At 45.5% G+C, this 20,819-nt stretch overlaps 1 protein-coding gene across 7 annotated transcripts in view; it reads left to right on the top strand.

The window, feature by feature from the left end:
• Positions 1–20,323, top strand: part of CHID1 (chitinase domain containing 1) — a 285,318-nt gene extending 264,995 nt beyond the window's left edge. For 4 of the 7 annotated variants that reach the window (XM_059722566.1, XM_059722568.1, XM_059722563.1 and 1 more), the window contains 4 exons: positions 11,728–11,808; positions 18,572–18,614; positions 18,948–18,984; positions 20,061–20,323. In XM_059722566.1, the coding sequence (XP_059578549.1) occupies positions 11,728–11,808; positions 18,572–18,614; positions 18,948–18,984; positions 20,061–20,149 (250 nt within the window). In that variant the 3' untranslated portion in view covers positions 20,150–20,323. Of the gene's footprint in view, positions 1–8,162; positions 11,809–18,571; positions 18,615–18,947; positions 18,985–20,060 lie in introns of those variants that run through there. The other 3 variants (XM_059722569.1, XM_059722565.1, XM_059722567.1) reach the window with 2 other exon arrangements.
• Positions 20,324–20,819: the final 496 nt, after the last annotated feature.

The following is a 20,819-nucleotide window of genomic DNA, read 5'->3' as shown; positions in this document are numbered from 1 at the left end:
CCAATGCTGCCAAATTTTCTGATCTTTGGGGATCCCCACGGGCTGGATGCTGTGGCCGGATGTTAAGTACCCCTGGTCTAGTGCACTAGTACATGGGTCTAGCCATATTATTATTGGTCATAGTTACAGAGCTTTGACAGAACTGGCTTAATGGTGCTTGATGACATGTAAGCTTTGGCTTCTCTTTTATTCCACAAAAAGAAATGTGGAAGACATTATATTTCACTGTAGCCTTCCATATGGGTTTGTAACCAAGTAGTGTCAGAGATATGTAACAATAATGAAGTGCATCTTCAGCAGCGATGAAACACTGTGTTGCCACCTTCTTCCTGGCACATGCCTCACAGAAATTTATAGATGGTTTCCTTTACATCTTGAATCTCTTTCTTTACAAACTACCCTTATTCTCAAGGTGGCTTGACATTTTCCATGATATGTTTTCAATAGATTGTAATTTTGTTAAACTTCTGTGCACTCAAGCTGAAAAATGTCCAGGCATGTTGTTTGTGTCCAGTTGGCCTTCTAGTAGCACAGCCATTTCAGAGAAATATGCAGTGTTTAGCCTATGTTAAACTAACTCTATTTTTAAAAGAATAGGAGTTCTATCCTTTTGAGTGAATACTCAAAATTTGCAAGGTTGTTGTGCAGATGTCAAATCCCTTTTGCATGGTAATCCATGCATTTTTTTTTTCCTTTTCATATGCTCTGTAGAGGTTTTTTAGGGACTGGCAGTTAAATTCTCCTAATAGTCTGGGCCGAGCATGTTTCATCTCAGTGCTGCAGGGACAAAATGGAATTCTCTCTTTAATGGTTCCTAGCTTGTGACAGGGGCAACTCTCAGGCCCAGTCACAGTACTGGCCTGCCTGCCTGTCTAGGGCAGTCTGCCTGGTCTCACCTGCCACACCCTTGATGGAATGTAAAATGATGTTACAATCAGTGGGAGGCTGCCCATTTAAGACCCCTATGCCTAGGGGCTCACACACGACTCCAACCTTCCCTTATTGTGTCCCATGCCTCGCAGATGGTATCCTTGAGTTGCTCTATGCTCCAGCTTGAGGCTGGGCCAAACTCAGCCCCTTGCTAGGCCTCACACATACATCCTTTGTCTCTACCCTAATGGGCCTTATTCATACCACTTGCTCTCACCGAACCTCTCACACTCTGGCCACTCTCACTGGGTCTCTTACGCTGCCCCACACTGGGTCACACTCAGCCTACCCTGCTCCCTTGAATGGCTCCCGTAGGCCATCAGGCTTGTCTACTTGCACTCTTTGGCCGACCAGCATGCAACCTCTCAGGCCCTCTTGCGACCCCCATCTGCACGGTGGCTAGCCAATTTTCCTTGCCTTGAGCAGAGTTCAGACCCCAGCCCCTCTCTAGGTCACTCATCAATCTCCCTCCCTGTTTAGGGCTGATTGCTTGCCCACTTGCAGCCTCAGGCATCCGAGGACTTACCTGGGCCTAACTGCTCCCTTGCTGGGGCTTCCCTCCACACTGCTATGACTGCCCACTCACTGAGGCCAACTCCACTACTGCACCCTCGCTGGGTCCACTGGGGTCTTGCACCCCCTTGGGTTCAGGTGCCTCCGTGCAGGATTCCTGGCCCCTTACTCTTAATTGGTTCCTTTGCTTGGACCCACAACACTACCACTATCCCTTCCTGGAGCCACTGGGGCCTTACACGCCCACATGGGTCTCAGGTGTAAGCACACAAGCATACCTAACCCCCTTCACTCTCCCAGTGGGTTCAGGCTTAGGCATGCCTGGCCCCACTACTCACACTGGGCTAAGGTGCCTCCCTTGGGTGTGCCAGGCCCCACTGTCCTCCAGTCTAAACAACCCACCAGATGGTGGGGGCTGGGATTTTAAGGCACCTCTACTCACTTTTCACCAAGAAGGTAACTGGTTTGGGATTGCTGGGGGACTGTTCCACCACAGACAGCACCACCAGACCACCCTTCTCCGGCAGGGTACAGTTTTCCGTCTTATCCAGGACCAAGCAGGCCTATGTGCCCTGGTCTAGTTCCCTCATTAGGGCACCTGGCTAATGTACTTGGGCTTTCTCTCTCATTGGGCCCAGCTCTCTCTCTGGCCCCATTTTGATATTATAACTGCCAGCATGCTGGCTGACTCCTACCCTCTTTGGCTGTGATGTTCCCCACATTGAAGGGACCTTCAGCCTACGCGGGCTCTGGCCCCACCTCCAGGCCAGTCAGGGTGCCAGATAGCTCACCTTGGCCCTCACCTGCCCTTCACATTGGGCATAACTGCCCTTCAGCCATGGCCCTTTGGGATTGACCAGTGTGAGGGATCCGAAAGTCAGCCTAGCAGCTGCTGCCCCCCATACTCCAAAGGGGTCCCTCCTGGGTCTCGCCATAGAGCCCCTGACTTCACCCTTGACAGATCTACTCAAGGCTTGCCTGACCCCTTCTGTAGGCCAACCAGCTGCTAGCCCTATGCTTAGGCTGGGCCTTGTTTGGGGCTTTGGTCCCCACTGGGTCTGCAGAAACCTCCTGACATTCCCATAATTCCTCTCTTACTGCCATGGTGTTCCGTGAGCAGCAGCTCAGCCAGGTGTTGTTGCTCCTTCAGCTGCTTGCAGCAGACTGCTGTCTCAGACCTGAGAGCTCGGATCTAATGTGGCTGCCTCATCAGGGCTGGCCTGTGCCTGCCTGCTCTCAGCCTTAAAGTGGGAGGCACTGAAGGTGCCACATGGCTGCTTTGGTGCCAGGCAGTGAAACTTTTTGGGTGCTCTCTGTACTCCTCTTGGTGGTACTTGGGCAATTTGGGAAAGGAGTAAACTGCCTAAAATACAAGCAATCAATCAGGGAACAGGAAAACTAGTTCCTTCCTTTCTCATGTCCTCGTGACAAGGTATTTAGTAGGGCTGTGCAAAGCTTTGGTAGCTGATTCACTTTGGAGGAGGTTTGGCCCAATTCGGCGGCCAAATTTCCGAATCTGAATCAAATGAGGAGACCTATTAAAAGGCCCAACTCAAATCAGAAGCCTCCAAATCAATTTAGAGAGATTCAGAGACAGTGGCGATGTGCAGGGGGAGCATGGGGGTGCATATGCACCCCCTGAGAGCACTGGTGCACTCCCTGACAGGCAGCACTCCCCACTTAGGTGACAGGCAGGGAGGGCAGGTGGGAGTGCCAGTGCCACTCCTGTGAGCACCGGCCAGGGAGTGGGGGCACCAGGTGAAGTGCTTCTGGCACTTCGGGAGCACCGCTCACACTTCCCGGTTGGTGCGTTCAACTGCAGAGGGAGCCCGCCCCCAGTCGGCAAGATTGGCTGCGGGGGGGCCCCCACTGGTCACTGACTGGTCAGTGGGAGGCACGTGCCCTGCCCCCCCCCCCCCCCCCCGACTTGGGTGGCACCAGTCGCCCATGTTCAGAGAGATTCGGGGATTCGGAAGGCTTGCAGCAAACAGAAAGTGAGAAGAGGGAAGGGGATGGGGTGTTCTTCCATATATGGAAAAGGCTGGGGCAGGGGTGGGAGGGTGGGAAAGACTGCACTGATATTGACATCTGTAGCCGGCCAGCTAGTGTGATCTTACCCTGAGTTCCCTTCCAATCACAGTGCTCTGGGGGAGGGACGTAGGAACAACATGTCAAGCTGTGTCTGAAGTGATCTGTGCCTCTTGTGAGCTGTGTCTGTCTTGGAGCAGCAGTGTTTGAAAGGCTCTGGCTTGCTATCTAGTCTCTTGCTAGCTAGTCTCTCTTGTAAGTTGTATCCAATCCTTTCCTATTTACCCTTGCCTGCAATCCCTATTGTTATCCCTATCTAGTCCTTTCTACTTATTCTTCCCCCCAAATCCTCTTATTTGTTCTTGTTAGTCTGTCTTGATTCTTTCCCCCCCACAAAAAGAAATCTGTGTTTTCCCTGACAGTGTGTCATCAGTGCAGGAAAGCACAACATATATTACACACACACGCATTTTGCAGCTCACCAAACATTATGAAGCATGCTGGAAAGGCAAGTACCAGGTCTTCTGGCAGAGGAGGGAGAGGGGGCAGAGGGAGAGCTGCGAGTTCCCCCCTCCTCAAACATAGACACACTCTTTTCTGGCAGCGATGATTGTTCTGCTGCTAGTGGGAGTAAGGAGGTGGTAGCAGTGCCTGCCCCTGCACCACCAACACTAACACCACTAACCAGCAGCAGCATGACATTCTCCTCCCCAGTTTCAGTTCCCAGTGCCAGAGGAGGAGCTGTATCTGGAAGCAGAGGAAGTGAGGGACATAGCAAAGGAAATTCTGGGGAGGGAGAGGGAATCTGAGTTTGTGCTCCACACCCCTGAGAGTTCCCCTAGAAGCAGGTCTGCTTCTCTGGAAGGCACCTCAGAGGAGGTTGTGGGGGCACATGGCTCAGCTCTTCCTGTTGTTGTGCCTCTGCCTGGTGAGGAGGGTGATAAGGAAGGATCCCCACCCTCGGCCCAGAAGCGGGGGGGTAGTGTAGTGTGGGATCATTTTGAGGTGGCAGATGATCCCAAGTATGCTATTTGCCAGCACTACCAAAGGCAGATCAACCAGGGCAAGGAGGTGAAACACTTCGCCACCACAGAGATGTGGTGCCCAAAAAGAAGTCCCCTTTTTGCTTCAAAGCCCCCATCCCCAAGAAGCAGAGGCAGGCCACCCTGGACCAGTGCGGGAAAAGCGGAGACAAGTGGTGGCACATTCCAAAGGAGAGCGAGATCACCCAGAGCACGGGGGAGATGCTTGCTCTGGATGGCCAGCCCTTCTCCTTTGTTGAGCTTCCAGAGTTCAAGTGGCTAATGGCACCTGTGGCCCCATCATGCCAGGTGCCCACATGCACCACCTTTAGCAGGACGGTGGTACCCTCCCTGTAAGAGGCTTGAGGAAGAAGCTGCGGAAGGCAGGCCATGAACCGTGTGGTGCAAGGGTGGCTTAATGGGCAATGCAGGCTCACCTGCGGGTTCATGGTCACCAACAACAGGGCCAGTATGGTCAAGGTGGTGCGTGATGCCAACTTTGTTGGCATCCGCTGGGTGGCACACAAGTTCCTCCTCGTAGTCAGGGATGCCTTGGAGGGGGACTGGGCTCCCGGTGATGGTGCTGCCACTACCAGCCAGCTAATTTCGAAATGCAGGAAGGTGGTGGACTACTTCCACTGGAGCATCAAGGGGGATAAGATGCTGCAGACAAGCAGGCAGAGCTAAGCATCCCATGGCACAGAATCATGTAGGATGTGGGGACTCAGTGGAACTCCACGTACCTGATGCTAGAAAGGCTGGTCGAGCAACAGAAGGCTATTCATGAGATGGCCTTTGTCGGGGAGATTGGCATCAGTGGCTCCCTTAACAAAACAAAGTGGGATACCATCTCCCAGATCTTGTGTTCCTCAAGCCATTCCTTGAGGTCACTGAGCGCCTCAGTGCTGGCAATGTCCTCCTTAGCCAAGTGATCCCTGTAGTGAGGGAATTTCAGAGCCATGTGGAGAGCTTCCGGGGGATCAGTGTTCCTGGCTGGAGCAAGCCACTTTCACTAGAGGTGCAAGCACTGGTGAAGGAGCTGAAGGAGGGCATCAAACAATGGCAGGATCTGTTGCAGTCCAGTACGGTCTACATGCTGGCAGGCATGTACAACCCAAGGGTGAAAGGAAGCATCTGCAGCACCAAAACCCTGGATCACTGAATGGAGGTGCTGGTGAAGAGAGTCAAGGAGGCAGAAGGGCAGAGGTGGGGGGACGTGAAAGAAGGGGATCCACTTTCCCATGCCAGCACTCCCAACCACAAGCCAATCTCCTCCCCCACAGCCATTGCCAATGTGGGCCAAGGGCATGGCTTCAATTGTTGGGGCCCAGAGGCATCAGACCCCACCATCAGGCAGGTAGCACAGAGGCCTTGGTGCCTACCTATCTCGCAAAGGACGTAGAGCCACTGCACTGCGACCCCTTGGCCTATTGGGCAACGCGCAGCCAGGTGTAGCAGGATCTTGCCACAGTTGCCCAGGAACACCTGTCCTGTCCACCGACCAGTGTTCCAAGTGAGAGGGTGTTCAGCATTGCTGAGGATGTTGTGACACCCCACCACATTTCCTTGGATCCTGCTTTGGTGGAGCAGCTGGTGTTCCTGAAGGTGAATCTCCCACTGCTGAGGATCCCCAAGCTCCATATGCAGACAGAGTGAGTGCCACCCTCCTCACTCAGCACCTATTTCCTTTTTTTTATTTGCTTTCACAACCTTGAGGTGCAGTTTCCCAGAAACCCCTGCATCTATCTCCTTGAAACTTGGCAGGCTTCATGCCCTCAGAAGAGGCTACCATCCCTGCTGTGTTCATCTGGTATAGGTATTTTAGTGATTCTCCATTATAGTCTATGGTTGAATCAGTGCCGAATCTCCGAAGCCGAATTGGCTGAATTGAATCGGGACAGTGATTCTAATCACTGAATCAAATCATTGTCCCTCCAAATTGGCCAAATCCGAATCCAAAGCAAATACTTGCTGCTTTGCACAGGCCTAGTATTTAGCTGAATTTGCAGGTTTATTGGAATCTGACAGGTCATGCCGTTAGCACTTCTGTTATGGCCTTGAACTTGCAACTTCAACCACATGCCTTAGCACGCACACCACCTCAGCCCCCCAGGAAGACTAGTAAAAAGATAGGAACAGAAGGGGCAGTCTGGCAATGGTAAGAGGTGGAGAAAAAGAGGAAAAAGCTGGGGAGGTGATAACAGAAAAGGACAGACTAGAAGTGGGAGACAGGGAACAATATCTGGGGAAGAACTCTGGAGTTGGAAAGGGGCTGGCTAAAGGGAAGGGCAGGCTAAGGGGTAAGTGGCAGTATGTGTAACCACTAGAGAATGCTCCCTTCCAGAATCTGGAATAAACTCCCAAACCGTAACATTCTGCTGCTGTCTGGAACAAAACTTACCAGCAAATGAGTTCGTCCTTCCCTTGGTGACAGGTCCAAATAGTAGTTGGCTATAACTCTCCACCATTTGCTCAATTAGCTCAAGTAGTAGAGGCATATGCTGTGCATCTGAAGGTTCCCTGCAGCTGATCCATATGGAGTCTTTATGGTGCCGTATGTTGGAATTTTGATTTTTCATTTTTTTTTAACTGTAGTTGTTTATACACTGAAAAAACTTTTTAAAATATTGGTTGACACATCAAGCACTCAGACCAGGAATTGATTGAATTAAAGTTACCCAATATTTGGTGCCTCACAAATTCACACTGTGCTTTCCACAAGGCACCTTTCTAATTTAGTGAGTAGGGTAGAGTAGACTCTGGGGATGAATTTGTGTTGTGTAGGGAATAAAACTGTTGTCTGCAAATCTTGCTGCCTTATTTGTTTCAAAAGATGTATAGCGAACCTAGGGAGGAAGAACCAGCAGCATACCTACAGGCTGGGGAACTCCCTTCTCGTCAGCACAGAGGCAGAAAAGGATCTTGGAGTCACTATTGATTCCAAGATGAACGTGGGCCGACAGTGTGGGGACACGGTCAGTAAGGCTAACCACACCTTGTCATGCATCCACAGATGCATCACGAGCGGGTCCAATATGCCCTCTATGCGGCACTGGTCAGGCCGCAGTTGGAGTACTGTGTCCAGTTCTGGGCGCTACACTTTAGGAGGGATGTGGACAGCATCAAGAAGATCTAGAGGAGGGCCACTCCCATGATCCGGGGACAGCAAGACAGGCCCTACGAAGAGAGGCTACAGGACCTGAACCTGTTCAACCTCCACAAGAGAAGGCTGAGAGGGGATCTGGTGGCTGTCTATAAACTTTCCAAGGGGGACCAGTAGGCATTGGGGAGTCCCTGTTCTCCGGAGCACTACCGGGAGTAACAAGGAATAACGGCCATAAGTTGACTGAGAGTAGGCTCAGGCTACATATCAGGAAGCACTACTTCACAGTCAGGGCGGCTAGGATCTGGAACCAACTTCCAAGGGAAGTGGTGCTGGCTCCTACCCTGGGGGTCTTCAAAAGGAGGTTAAATAGACACCTTGCTGGGGTCGTTTGACCCCAGCTTTCTTTCCTGCCCATGGCAGGGGGTCGGACTTGATGATCTGCTCAGGTCCCTTCCGACCCTACCAACTATGAAACTATGAATAAGGCAGAGGATTGGAGGAAGAGAGGGGCTGGTCTCTGCATTAGGGTACTTGAAGACAGCCTGTCCTTGTCTGTCTTACAGGTGCTGTGGTACTGAATAACTCACTTCAACCAAACTTTTCATGGATAACCTCACTGTGGTCTCCCAACCCGAGATATCTGAAACTTGATTTGCAGAAGCATTGAGCACTTCCAACTGCAACTGAAGACAATGGGAACTAAGCTTTGAGCATGCCATTTTAAAGGGGTTTCTTGAGCGTTTTATAGTGTTCCATTACAAATAAGGTCCTTTGTGCTTCTTGTTGGGCATACATATTTGTGCCTTAAATTTGTGCCTCCTTCCCCCATCTCTAAAGCAAGGGTAATAGCACAAACCTTCAGGATGTTGGGAAGATAAACTGGGTTTTTGGTTGTAACTGTGTTGGTCTAAGGACATAGGCAGGCAAGATTCTTTGAGTAGAAGTGATATCTTTTATTCAGTCTAATAAAAGATACCGCATCTACTTAAAGGACCTTGCCTGCCTTGTGAAGATAAATGAATTTTTTGGGCAACATTGTGTTGATCAGTGCCTTAGAGAAGTCCAAGAAAAAAACAGCCCCCACCCACAGCTTCACAGGCAGCCCAGTGCCTCCACTGCCCACCCTAACCTTCCTCCCAGATGGACATGCCACATGGGCAGTCCCTCTCCTCCACTGCACACACAGCTCAGCTCCTTCCCTTGCTGAGCACGCAGCACAGGCACCCCAGAGCCCCCTGCCACTGTGCCACTCCAGGGTGGAGCAAGGAGGGGGAACCTGAAGACCCCAACCACTTCCACAGAAAGAGAAATGGGGGGAGTAGCAGATGGGTAGGATCCTGCAGGTGGCATACTCAGCCTTTGTGAGCCACCAGTTGGATAGCCCTGATCTGTGCATTTCTTCTGGCTATACAGCTCACCATAAATGTACAAATCTGTGAAAGTTGCCATGTGTCCTGTCTGTGCATATGCTGACCATTCTTTAATTCTGTTGGGATTTTTAGCAAAGAATTAAGAATTTCTTTTTCTAATATCCTATGCAGAAAGGGAAAACTATGTGCCAGCAGGAGGCTTGGCTAGTAACACGCTCTTCTCTGAGGTGTATCTGAGCCCACATCATAAACCAGAACTCTTGCTTTTAATGCTACTGTGGCTGCAGGCACAGAATGGAGCACTGTGTCAAGTGCGGTCTGTGAATTTTAAACAGGAAAACGAGATAGTTTCTGCCTATCCGTGTTTGATAATTGTCCCCGTAGCAGTTCACGATTCTGTGCACTCTTTGTGAAAAGAGGTCAAGAACCTTAATCTGGTACTACCTGTCAATGGAAAGTTTCAGTGCTCAGGGTGCTGCATGCATGCTGTAGCTGCTGAAAAGTAATAGCTACTATGGCACAATGTGTTTGCCACCACAGACACTGAAGCACTGCACTTGAACTCATTTTGTGAAGCAGTGGAAGATAGCTTAAACATGAAATGCACTGTATAAATCTAAAATTCTTGTCTCTGCTCAGAGTGGCATTTGAATCATAGAGCGACTGTTTACCAACACAACCAAGCAAAACCGCAGCTGAGGGATGAAAATAGTCCATTTTCAATGGAATGCTGTAATTGCATTCGTAATAATAAGAAAGGAGAGAATAAATCTTTATCACATTCAAATAAGTTTCCCTTTTTTTTTTTTCTTTTTACATGTATAGTCTGATGGTATTTCAGGATGAGCAGGGTCAGGATAATGGTTGATGGAAATCAGTTATACCGTGTTTAGCTTGGGTGATGGAAACTTTTCATTTAAAAATAAAAAGATTTAAAGTGTAATTTATTCCTGTGAATGTTATCATGAGGAGAAGAATTTTGCCTATAATGAGACTTATGTTATAGAAGAGCTGGTTTTAATCAACCTTGCAGAAATAGAGAGAGAAGTCTTAAATAATGCTACCTTAGAATCATATTGTTGCCTGCTGAGTTATCTCCAGGTACAACCATAAAGCAATGCATTGCAAAGTGGGAATGGGTTCAAATCATTGATTCGGTTTATCGAAAGAACACTGTGCTTTCGTTTGGGAGATGACAAAAAGCCCAGTAATGTCCAGTCAGGAATGATACGAATAGAGTTAAAGTCAACCTTCCACCTAGAGAAAGGGAAGCTTTATACACAAGCGGCAGGCTGGCATGCTTGAGAGAGAAAGTTGTTAATGATTTTTATACAGCCCCTATTTCTGTAGTGTCTGAGTATCTCATAGTCTTTTAATTTATTGAGTCTCACAGCACTCTAATGAGGTAGGAAGCACAGCTGTTGCCATTTTACAGTAGAAAAACCAAGGCACACAGAGATGAGGTTTTTGCCTACATGTGGAATTTATTGCAAAGTCAGCTAGGGTATGAATTTACAAGACAATAGCTACTGCAAACTGACTCTTCCCAATTTCACTCTCATAACATCATGTCAGTGGCCATGTCTACACGAGACGCAGACTGTGCAGTAGCTCGTTACTACTGCGTGGTAGCGTCACATGGCACAAAGTGTGATGTGGTGCTACTGCGCAGTAGTAACAAATTAGTGTGCAGTCAGTGTTACCTAAAAGCTGTTTGGTGACACTACTGCACAGTAGCTCTGGTTACTGCACAGTCACTTGATATTTGTGTATGCAAGTAAGAGGCAGTTTGCTCCAATTCCAAAGTAGGAAAGTGAAGTAAGCTACTGCACACTGAGGCTGGCCACACGGGGTGTTAGTTCAGAGTAGCTAGTTTGCCTGTAAATTCATATCCTAGCTTACCACATACTAACTTCCCCATGCAGAAAAGCCCTAAGTGATTTGCTAAGGTTATATAGGCTGTGTGTGGTGGAGCAGGAAATATCCTGGGACTTGGAAGCCCAGGCTCAAACACCCTAACATCCGTCCTGTCTGAATAAAACAAATCTATCTTGAATGTACATAGGTAGGTAGTTAGCTGTGTTAGCCTGAAGTCAGGCAGAAAGCAGAGTAGAGAGAGACTTTATAGATGAACTAAATCAGAATTGGATAAGTTTTTGCCAACCCAAGCATCTGATGAAGTGAGATGCAATAAGTGAACTGGGCAACATAAAGTAAAAATGTGTTGTCCACAGTTCCCAAGCTAAGAAGAAATGCAGCACACATGTAAGCTACCTATTTCAAAAGACCTAGCTAAGCTTTTTATGAAACAGCTTTATTCAGCATCTACCAGTGACATGTAATATTGAATCTTGTTGGAGTGGTGGCCTAGAGATGTGTCTTGCATACTATCAGCTGGGAGAAATGAGTTCAAATTCCTGATTTAAGTGTCCTAGAAACACTCCACAAGGACATTCAAGCACCACAGTGGGTGAGCTACAGCAGAGCCAAATATGGAAATACATATGTGAATACATTCCTGTTTCTTTAAAAAAATATACAGACTTAGCAATCTGCATAACTGGCTTAAAAAATATTATTTGCGACTGATGCATCCAGCTGCTGGCGGGAGGATATCACTGAGTAAACTGTTCAACCTGTTCTATAAACCTTGTATGAGCATGGGTAAAATAGCTTTTTAAAAAAAAAAACTGATTGTTTAACTTTGTTAGTGTTCTGAAAAGAACTGTAATTCTGTACTTGTGATTTTAATTTATAGGTACATTGAAACCCTGAAGGAACACAAACCGAAAATCATTTGGGATGAACAAATAGCTGAACATTATTTTGAATACAAGAAGTGAGTTGCAGTCTTTCCTTACCGTTCTGTGTATATTTGGGGGCATGGTTCAGTAAACACTGAATTGCTGGTTAACTAGAATGTGTGATCAAATTCAGTACACTGAGAGTCTCCCATTTGTCAACTGTGTCAACAGCTAATAGGAAAGAGGGTTTCAGGGAACCAAAATAAGCCAGGCAAGGGTGAATGAAATAATAAATGTAGCTAAAACAAGCTTTAGTCTCAGACTGCACCAGGTCAGATCCTTAGAAGTATGTTGGAATGGTAAGATATGTCTGCAAAGCCATGTTGATTACTTCCCAGCAAGTCATGTTCATCTATGTGCTGAACAATTCTTTTTTTTTTATCATCATTATTTTTTCTACCAGTTTTTCAGGAAGAGAAGTTAGGCTCACCAGCATGTAGTTTCCTGCATCCCCTCTAGAGCCTTTTTTTTTAAATATAGGAGTCAAATTTGCAACCTTCCAGTCCTCTGGTACCAAATCCTGTCATTACTTAGGACTAGGTCAAGAATGGCTTTTCTTCTTGTAGGTTCCAGCATTAAATGCTCCAGAACACAGTCTTTTATAATGTAAAGAAATTTGGTCTCTGCATCCCTACCTGATATCAGATTGACCCAGTCTATTTGTGGATAGTTGAAATAATCCATTCTTACTGTGTTTTCTGCTGTCACAGCTTCTCTCAACTCTCTTAGTATTTCTCCCTTAGCTGATGCTGGCCTGGTCTAGGGGTTGATGGTGTATTCCCAGGTGTACCTTTTTCTGCTGAAACCCAGAATTTCTACGGCATCTCTCTTATCAGTTGAAAAATCAACCCTATTTGATTTGATGCAATCCTTGATGCAGAATTCGAATGCAATCCTTCTGTGGGCAACTGGTTGTTTTTTTTAATTTCCCACCAGCACCATCTCTCTCTCTCCTCTCCCCTGTAACTAAGGCAGTAACTAATGGGCTGAAATATTTTTTTGGAACTCTGAACCCAGCAGTTTCACTTTATTAATTCAATCCCCATTGTAGCTACAAATTCTGAATTTCTCTTGCATTGTTAGACATATTTGCTTCATACCTCTGTTACCAGAACTCAGTAATATTTACTGGTTTGTTCACTTCTTCTTTTAATTCTATAAGGCGGCCTGGGATTTGTCATCTCTCATTGTGAGTTTTCAGGCATCCTGTTTTGACTTTACTTTGCATATGTCAAATGATATCACGGTTCTTTTTGTCACTTGAAAGTCAATAAAATCATGATCCATGTCTACCTGCCTCCATTGTGAAGTCCAGCTGGAGACGCAGTCATAGACAGGCTACTTCTAATAGAATTTCCTTTTCATCTGAATATGAAGACTTGCTCTGAAAACGTAAATCATAGACTCAGAAAATTAGGGTTGGAAGGGACCTCGAGAGATCATGTAGTCCAGTGTTTCTCAACCTTTTTTGTACCAGGACCCATTTGTAAACATTGATGGCCAGTCCCTACCCACTGCCCCCTGCCCTCAGCCCCTCAGTGTGTGGGGCAGGTGGTGGTGTGTGGGGGGCATGGGGAGTCCCAAGCAGCCCCTTGCAGCCTGGACCTATGCCAGCCTGCAAGGGAAAAAGCCACCGTTTCCTGCATTTTTCTTCTTTAAAGAATAATTCATTTTAAAAGTTTTTTGATCCATTTTAAAATGTGTTTGCAACCCTTTCATTCTTGTGACCCACTTTTGGGTCATGACCCACAGATTGAGAGATGCTGATCTACATGGATCCTGGTTTTCTCTGATTTTAAAAAATCCCCAATTTTTGGTTTAAAAAAAAGTAACCCCAAATCCACATTTTTCCATGATGTAATATATAGATAGATATATAGCGATGTTTCATTTTAAATAAGGAAAAATGTGGATTTAGGGTTAGTTTTTTAAAACAGAAAATAGGAGATATTTTTAAATCAGAGAAAACCAGAATCCATGCTGATCTAGTCCAACCCCCTGCTCAAAGCAGGACCATCTCCAACTAGATCGTTCCAGTCAGGGCTTCATCAAGCCAGACCTTAAAAACCTCCTAGGATGGAGATTCCACCAAAACTCTGGGTAACTTGTTCCAGTGCTTCACCACCCTCCTAGAAGGAAAGTTTTTCCTAATATCCAACCTAAGCTTCCCTTGCTGCAACTTGAGACAATTGCTCCTTATTCTGTCAATTGCCACCACTAAGAACAGTCTAGCTCCATCCTCTTTGGAACCCCCCTTCAGGGAGGTGAAGGTTGCTATCAATCCCCTCTCAGTCTCCTCTTTTGCAGACTAAATAAGACCAGTTCCATAAGCCTCTCCTCATAAGTTATGTGTCCCAGCATACAAACCATTTTTGTTACTCTCCGCTGGACTCTCTCCAATCTGGCCACATCCTTTCTATAGTGAGGGCCCCAAAATCGAACATAGTACTTCAGATGTGGTCTCACCAGTACAGAATAGAGGAGAATAGTTACTTCTCTCTGTCTGCTGGCAATGCTCCTACTAATGCAGCCCAATATGCCATTAGTCTTCTTGGCAACAAGGGCACACTGCTGACTCATATCCATGTTATTGTCCACTGTAACCCCCAAGTCCTTTTCTAAAAAGCTGCTACTTAACCATTTGGACCCAAGCCTGTAGCAGTGCATGGGATTCTTCCATCCTAAGTGCAGGACTTTGCATTTGTCCTTGTTGAATCTCACAAGATTTCTTTTGGCCCAATCCTCCAATTTGTCTAGGTCACTGAATCCTAGCCCTACCATGCAGTGTATGTACTACACCCTTCAGCTTGGTGTCATGCATGAACTTGCTGAGGGTGCAATCCATTCCATCTTCCAGATTGTTAATGAATTTATTGAACAAAACCAGCCTCAGGACCAACCCCTGAGGTACTCCACTTGATACTGACTGCCAGCTAGACATTGAGCCTGACAATCCAGCCAGCTTTCTATCCACCTTACAACCCATTTATCCAACCCATATTTCCTCAGCTTGCTTGCAAGAATGCTATGGGAAACAGTATAAAAATCCTGCTAAATTCAAGGTATACTACATCTACTGCTTTACTTGCATCCACAGAGCCAGTTATCTCATCATAGAAGGCAATCAGGTTCAGACATGACTTGCCCTTGGTGAAACCATGCTGACTGTTCCTAATCAACTTCTTCTCCTGCAAGTGCTTATAAATTGATTTTATGAGGATGTGCTCCATGATTTTTCTGGGGACTGAGAAGAGATTGACTGGTCAAGAGTTCCCTTGATCCTCCTTCTTCCCTTTCTTACAGATGAGTAATATATTTGTCCTTTTCTAATTGTCTGGGACCTCCCCCAATCACCATGAGTTTTCATAGATAATCACCAGTGGCTCTGCAATCACATCAGCCAACTCCCTCAGCACTTTCGGATGCACCGCATCCTGCCCCAGAGACTTGTACATGTCTAGCTTTTCTAAATAGTCCCTAACCTGTTCTTTCACCACTGAGAGTTGCTCACCTTCTCCCCAAACTGTGCTGCCAGGTGAAGTAGTCTGGAAGTTGACCTTGCCTGTGAAAACCGAGGTAAAAAAGGCATTGAATGTTTCAGCCTTTTCATCATCATCTGTCAGTAGGTTGCCTCCCCCATACAGTAAGGGGCCCACAATTTCCCTAACCTTCCTATTTTTGCTAACATATTTATAGAAACCCTTCTTGTTACCCTTCACATCCCTTGCTAGCTGCAACTCCAATTGTGCTTTGGCCTTCCTGGCTTCATCCCTGCATGCCCGAGTGTAACAGGGAACACTAGCCATGTTACTAAGAGGCAGGGCTGCCCCTTTAAGACCCGAGTCTATAGGAACACCAAGCACCAGAAGGGTAAGGGTTAATACCCCAACCACCCAGGCCAGTCAGCTGACAGGAAGAGGATAGACTTCTGGGCACATATAAACCCCAGGGCCGAGGCTGGCAAGAGGAGGTCTCTGGCAAGCGGCCTGGGGAAAAGAGCTCCTGCACAGCAGAACTACCCAGGAATACTGTGGCTGCTGGCCAGACTGCTGCTATGGCTATTGAGGCTCCAGGAGACTACAAGGTACCCAGAGCTGGTAGGTACTCAATAGTCGAGGAGCAGTTTGGGGTTTTTAAGGAGTCAGATTGTGGCTTGTAGGATTTGTGTTATGTTATAGCCCAGGGGCTCATATTTATGTTGTTGTTTTATCCAGTGAACTGAGCTGAGACTACTGGAGGAGGAGGCCTCATTGGGGCACACTACTGTGCAAAGCCCCAGTGCCAGGGGGCGTAGCAACAGGGGGTAATCAGACCCCAGAGCTAGGGGGCACAGTGACAAGGGGTGATTAGACCCCAACGCCAGGGGGAGCAGCAACAGGTGGTGATCAGACCCCAGTGCCAGGAGCTGCAGAGACAGGGGGTGGGCAGACCCCAGCACCAGGGGGTGGTCAGACCCCAATGCCAGGGGGTGCAGAGCCAGGAGGCGCAGAGACAGGGAGCAAACCCCAGTGCCAAGAGACACAGCAACAGGGGGTGGGCAGACCGCAGCACTGGGGGCATGGCAACAGGGAGTAAACCAATCCAATGCCCTGGGGCTCAGATCAACATTTATATACCATCTGTGAGGCATGGGCCATTGTGTAGGGGAGGTTTGGAGCAGTGGATAGCAACCCCTAGCATTGGGATAGTAAATGGGCAACCTTCCACCTGAGTAACATCATAATTATTGTTCCATCAAGGTGTGGCAGGCGAGATAGGCAGGTGGGTAGCCCAGAGACAGAGGGTCAGGCCTACATTAGACAGGCCCGGGGATGGTCCCTGTCACACCGAGCAATTTTCTTATACTTCTCCCAAGTTGTTTTGCCAAGCTTCCACTTCTTTTAAGCTTTCTTTTTGTGTTTAAGCTCACCAAAGTGTTCTCTCCTAAGCCAAGTATGTCATTTGCCACATTTGCTATTCTTCCTGCACAGCGGGATGGTTTGTTCCTGTGCCCTCAGTAAGGCTTCTTTAAAATACAATGGTATTTTACAAATCTGATGTCCTGTACTTGAATGGTGGGTTCCTTTGTGTTTCCACATAATCTACTTCCTGAGTGACACCTGGCAAAGCAAATTCGATGAAGGAAAACTTTATCAATGCTGCATAGCCTAACTTTAAAACCTAATCTTGTGAATTCTTATCTGTGAACCTCCTGGAAGGGAGATTGATGCAATGAGTACATTGGGCCTGAAAATCTGTCTTCCCCTGACTACCTTCTATATGCCTGATTGGCAGCGTTGAGGATCAACCTGTCTGCGTGGGTTCAGTTGAGTTAAAGGAAAGGAATATCTAAGAGAATACTTTTTTCCATCACTACTTCCCTTTTACAGAGGTCTAGCTATACTGAATGTTAATGGGATCTTGTTCAGAAAATACATTTCATTAGTGAAACTCCTCACCTGAAAATCTTTGTGTCTGCAGTTCCCAAGAAGAGATCCACTTAAATACAAAAACACCAAGAAAAGAGATGATAAATCATTAAATGGCATATGATAATTTGTGTAACAGCCAAAATCAAAGGTTGCTATTGTAAATCACTGTCAAAACTGTCTTCCTCGATTGTTCTTCAGATTATGTCCCTGTGTGCATTCCACTGTGGTCACACACGTTCCCAAGATCAAAGATGTTGAACGCACTAGCTGCCTTGTGTACTAGTCCAAGGGTGTGCAGGCCAGTATGAAAGAAACCCTCATTCCAGTTCCACCGTCTCCCTGTCTGAAATGGAGCACAGTGTCCACAGCTTGCTTAGCCTGTTTCAACTCCTTTCAGGAAATATAGTCAAACTTTAGACTTAGATAATTGTTTTAGCGTATAGTTTAGTATCGTTTTGTATATTTTAGAGATTGAGGGAGACCCTTTAATTTAGTTCTTCCCATCCCTCCTTTTTATTCCCCCCCCCCCCCCCCCCACTTACCCCGTGTCCACCTTTCAGCTACACACACTCTTCAGTCAGGGACCAAAAGGCCAGGTCTCCTTTCCACCACCTCCACTCATGAAGCTGTGCCTGAGCTGGCTTCAGGGGATACTTAGAGGGATCAGACAAAGCCAGAAGTTCCAAGCATGCAACTCCCTTGTGAGGGATCTGTGACAGCGAATCCTGCACTAATCTATATCGTCTCACTTTGGTGCACCAAGATAGAGAAGGTGCATGCACAGACTGAACAAACAAATAACTGGCAAAAATCTCTGGTCTCAGACATACAGGACCAAATTCCTTTCCAGTTATAAGTAAACTTAGGTACCTAAATATAAATTTATTCCACCATGCTTGAGTCCCTGAAACTGATAATACAAGAAATGGGGAAGTCCTCCTTATTGTCCTCACAGCTTTTTTTGTGACTCAATGGTCATATGATAGTGTGTTATAGAAGTAGATGCATTGATGGATTTTTAGGAATTTGAAGAGGGTGGAATGGAATCACAGTTAGATGCTTAAGTCCATTTAGATGCACAACAGGTAGAGTAGAATCTAGCCTATGGAGTGCATGCGTACCTACAGTTACCACAATGTACCTACTTACCACTAATGAGAAAATAACCTTTCTTGGCTCTTAGCCTAGTAATCGTTGTGTGCCAACAGCACTGTGTTCCCTTATCTTAGGGCCAGTAAAACTTCAGTAAAAAGTCAGTAGTTTTTTATATCACCTAGTGCAATTTTCTTCTTTTCTGGAAATAATGGAACTGTCTTGAAATTTAATTAAATCTACCAACTCCAGTATTATAAATGCAAATGATTTTTTTTTTTTTTTTTTTTTGCAGAAGTAAAGGGGGAAAGCACGCAGTCTTCTACCCAACATTAAAGGTATGTACCTATGCCCCCTCTTCAAATGAGAGGGGGATTAAGAGAAGAAGAGAGGGTAGGTAGGCGATATCTGTTTTGAAGAGCTCTCTGCCAGTTTTTGCAATGGTGACAATATTAATATGTATCTATATAAAGGGGGAAAGTCTAGATAGATAGATAGATAGATAGATATAGATTGCAGGTGTATTGATCACCATGTTTAAATAAGTTCTTGCTAGAGCCAGGCCAGTGTTAGAACAATGGCAGAAGACATTTTGGCAAATCCCAAAGCAGATGCACCTTTGTAATACTGAACTGTGCAGAAAGTTGCCATTTTATATTCTCCTTTTGCAGAATGTTTTTAATATCGTGCTGCTGCAGTATCATCTGAGTTAAGTGCATAATTTCTTTAAATTATTTTGAATAATCATTCCCTTGTGAATAACAGATACTCTACTATGGTGATTTGTGCATTTCTAAATGCATAAGTATATTTTTCCTTCCAGTCTCAACAGGTTGGAACGATAAGGTTTAAAGAGATTTCTATGCTGAGGCAAAGATGAAAGATTGTTCACATAAATGCAATTACGTTGACTAATACCACTCTAAATTATCGCTTATTCCCCTTTCACACTGCAGTTTATTCCACTGCTTCATTCTTTAAGTAGAGGGAGCTTGTCCACTTAAATCTGGTCTCATTCAAATACAGTAGAAAGCAGCCACAAATTCCAAAAGCCAGCAGATGTGCCCATGGTTTTTTTCTAGTCCCTGTTGGAAAATTTTTAAGCATTGCCCTATAATGTTAGCAATTCAAAGATTGCTGCTTTGCTCTTGTGCAGAAGACTCTAAAGGTAAAAATAACCTGGCTAAAAAAAAAAAAAGAGCTTTTTTTATTTTAAAATCCGAGTAAAGTAAAAAACACAAAATTGTAAAATAATTTTTTCTTTCAATAATCTAAAGTGGTGATCATAACATGAGGAAATTTATTTAATACTAATCTCACAGTATCTTTTTAAAATGTAATTTTCTGCATGAGACTTAAGACTTGATGCTGAGAGAGGGACAAATGGGTTGGATATAGAAGACAACATCTTATAAAACACTGATCCCTTTGGCATTTGGCAAGTTGCATTCATTGTCTTCAGTAGTAAAGTCTTTCTTTACCCTTGTGAAGCCCTCTGGAAGAGTTGAAACTGTGTGTGACAGGATTTTCTGAGGGTGTATTATAGCACTGTGTGAATGATAACTCAGATTAAAACAATGCAGTATGTAGCTTTGTTTACTTCTGTGCTGTTCATTTAATCAACTGATTTCTTAGTGGCCAATGAATTATTCCAGGCTTTGCAGCTTCTGCTTCTAAGAAGCAAATGTTTTTAAAAACTGATCATGCATTACTTCTGAAGCTACAAAAGAGGAGAATTGTTTGTACTCAGTAAAACCTAATTATCTTATGTATCCTTTTCTTAGTCCATCCAAGTGCGCTTAGAATTTGCAAAGGAATTGGGCACTGGAATATCCATCTGGGAGCTGGGACAAGGCCTGGATTATTTTTATGACCTACTTTAAAATAAACGAACTGGGAAAGACTTTATTTGCTGAGATTGCTTTATCAATTACTTGGGGGGATTTTTGGGAGAAGGTTTTTTAAAAAATACTGGTTTTTGTAATTTATATTAAATCTGTATTAAATTTGCATTTTCCCAATAAATAAGATGTTCTGAAATACTGTATGGATTGCAGCACATGGTTTTATTCAAGAAAATACATATCTCTGAAAACATACCTTAAACTCCTGCTCTTACCGTCATTACAGTGTACCACCACTAGGAAAATACTAAGAGTTCACAAACGAATACTGATAGTTTGCACTTTCTAACCCAGGTTTAAGATGACGATTTCTCAAATAAGAACTAATAATTACAGAAGTAAGTAGGCAGACCCATCTGTCAGGTTTGTGCATGGTAAGTGAGATGCCTTGTATGCTTCTTGTAGCTTAACTCATTTGTAAACAAAAATTAGTCTTGCTATGGTATATAAAAGCAAAGTATGATATGTAAAAATAAGTAAAGCATAACATAGAGGGGGGCAGGGAGGGGAAGGGGGAGAAGAATGGACATGGTTCCTCCAGGCTGGCAGAAGTTCATACGCTGGGTTATCTCTTTGGTTTTTTATTTTTAGGAAACCCGTAAGTAGGTCAGGATCATGGCAATGTCAACTCCAGACTTT

Source organism: Alligator mississippiensis, chromosome 2, assembly GCF_030867095.1.
Source record: "Alligator mississippiensis isolate rAllMis1 chromosome 2, rAllMis1, whole genome shotgun sequence".
Lineage (NCBI taxonomy): Eukaryota > Metazoa > Chordata > Crocodylia > Alligatoridae > Alligator > Alligator mississippiensis.
This window is presented reverse-complemented; position numbering and strand designations above follow the sequence as displayed.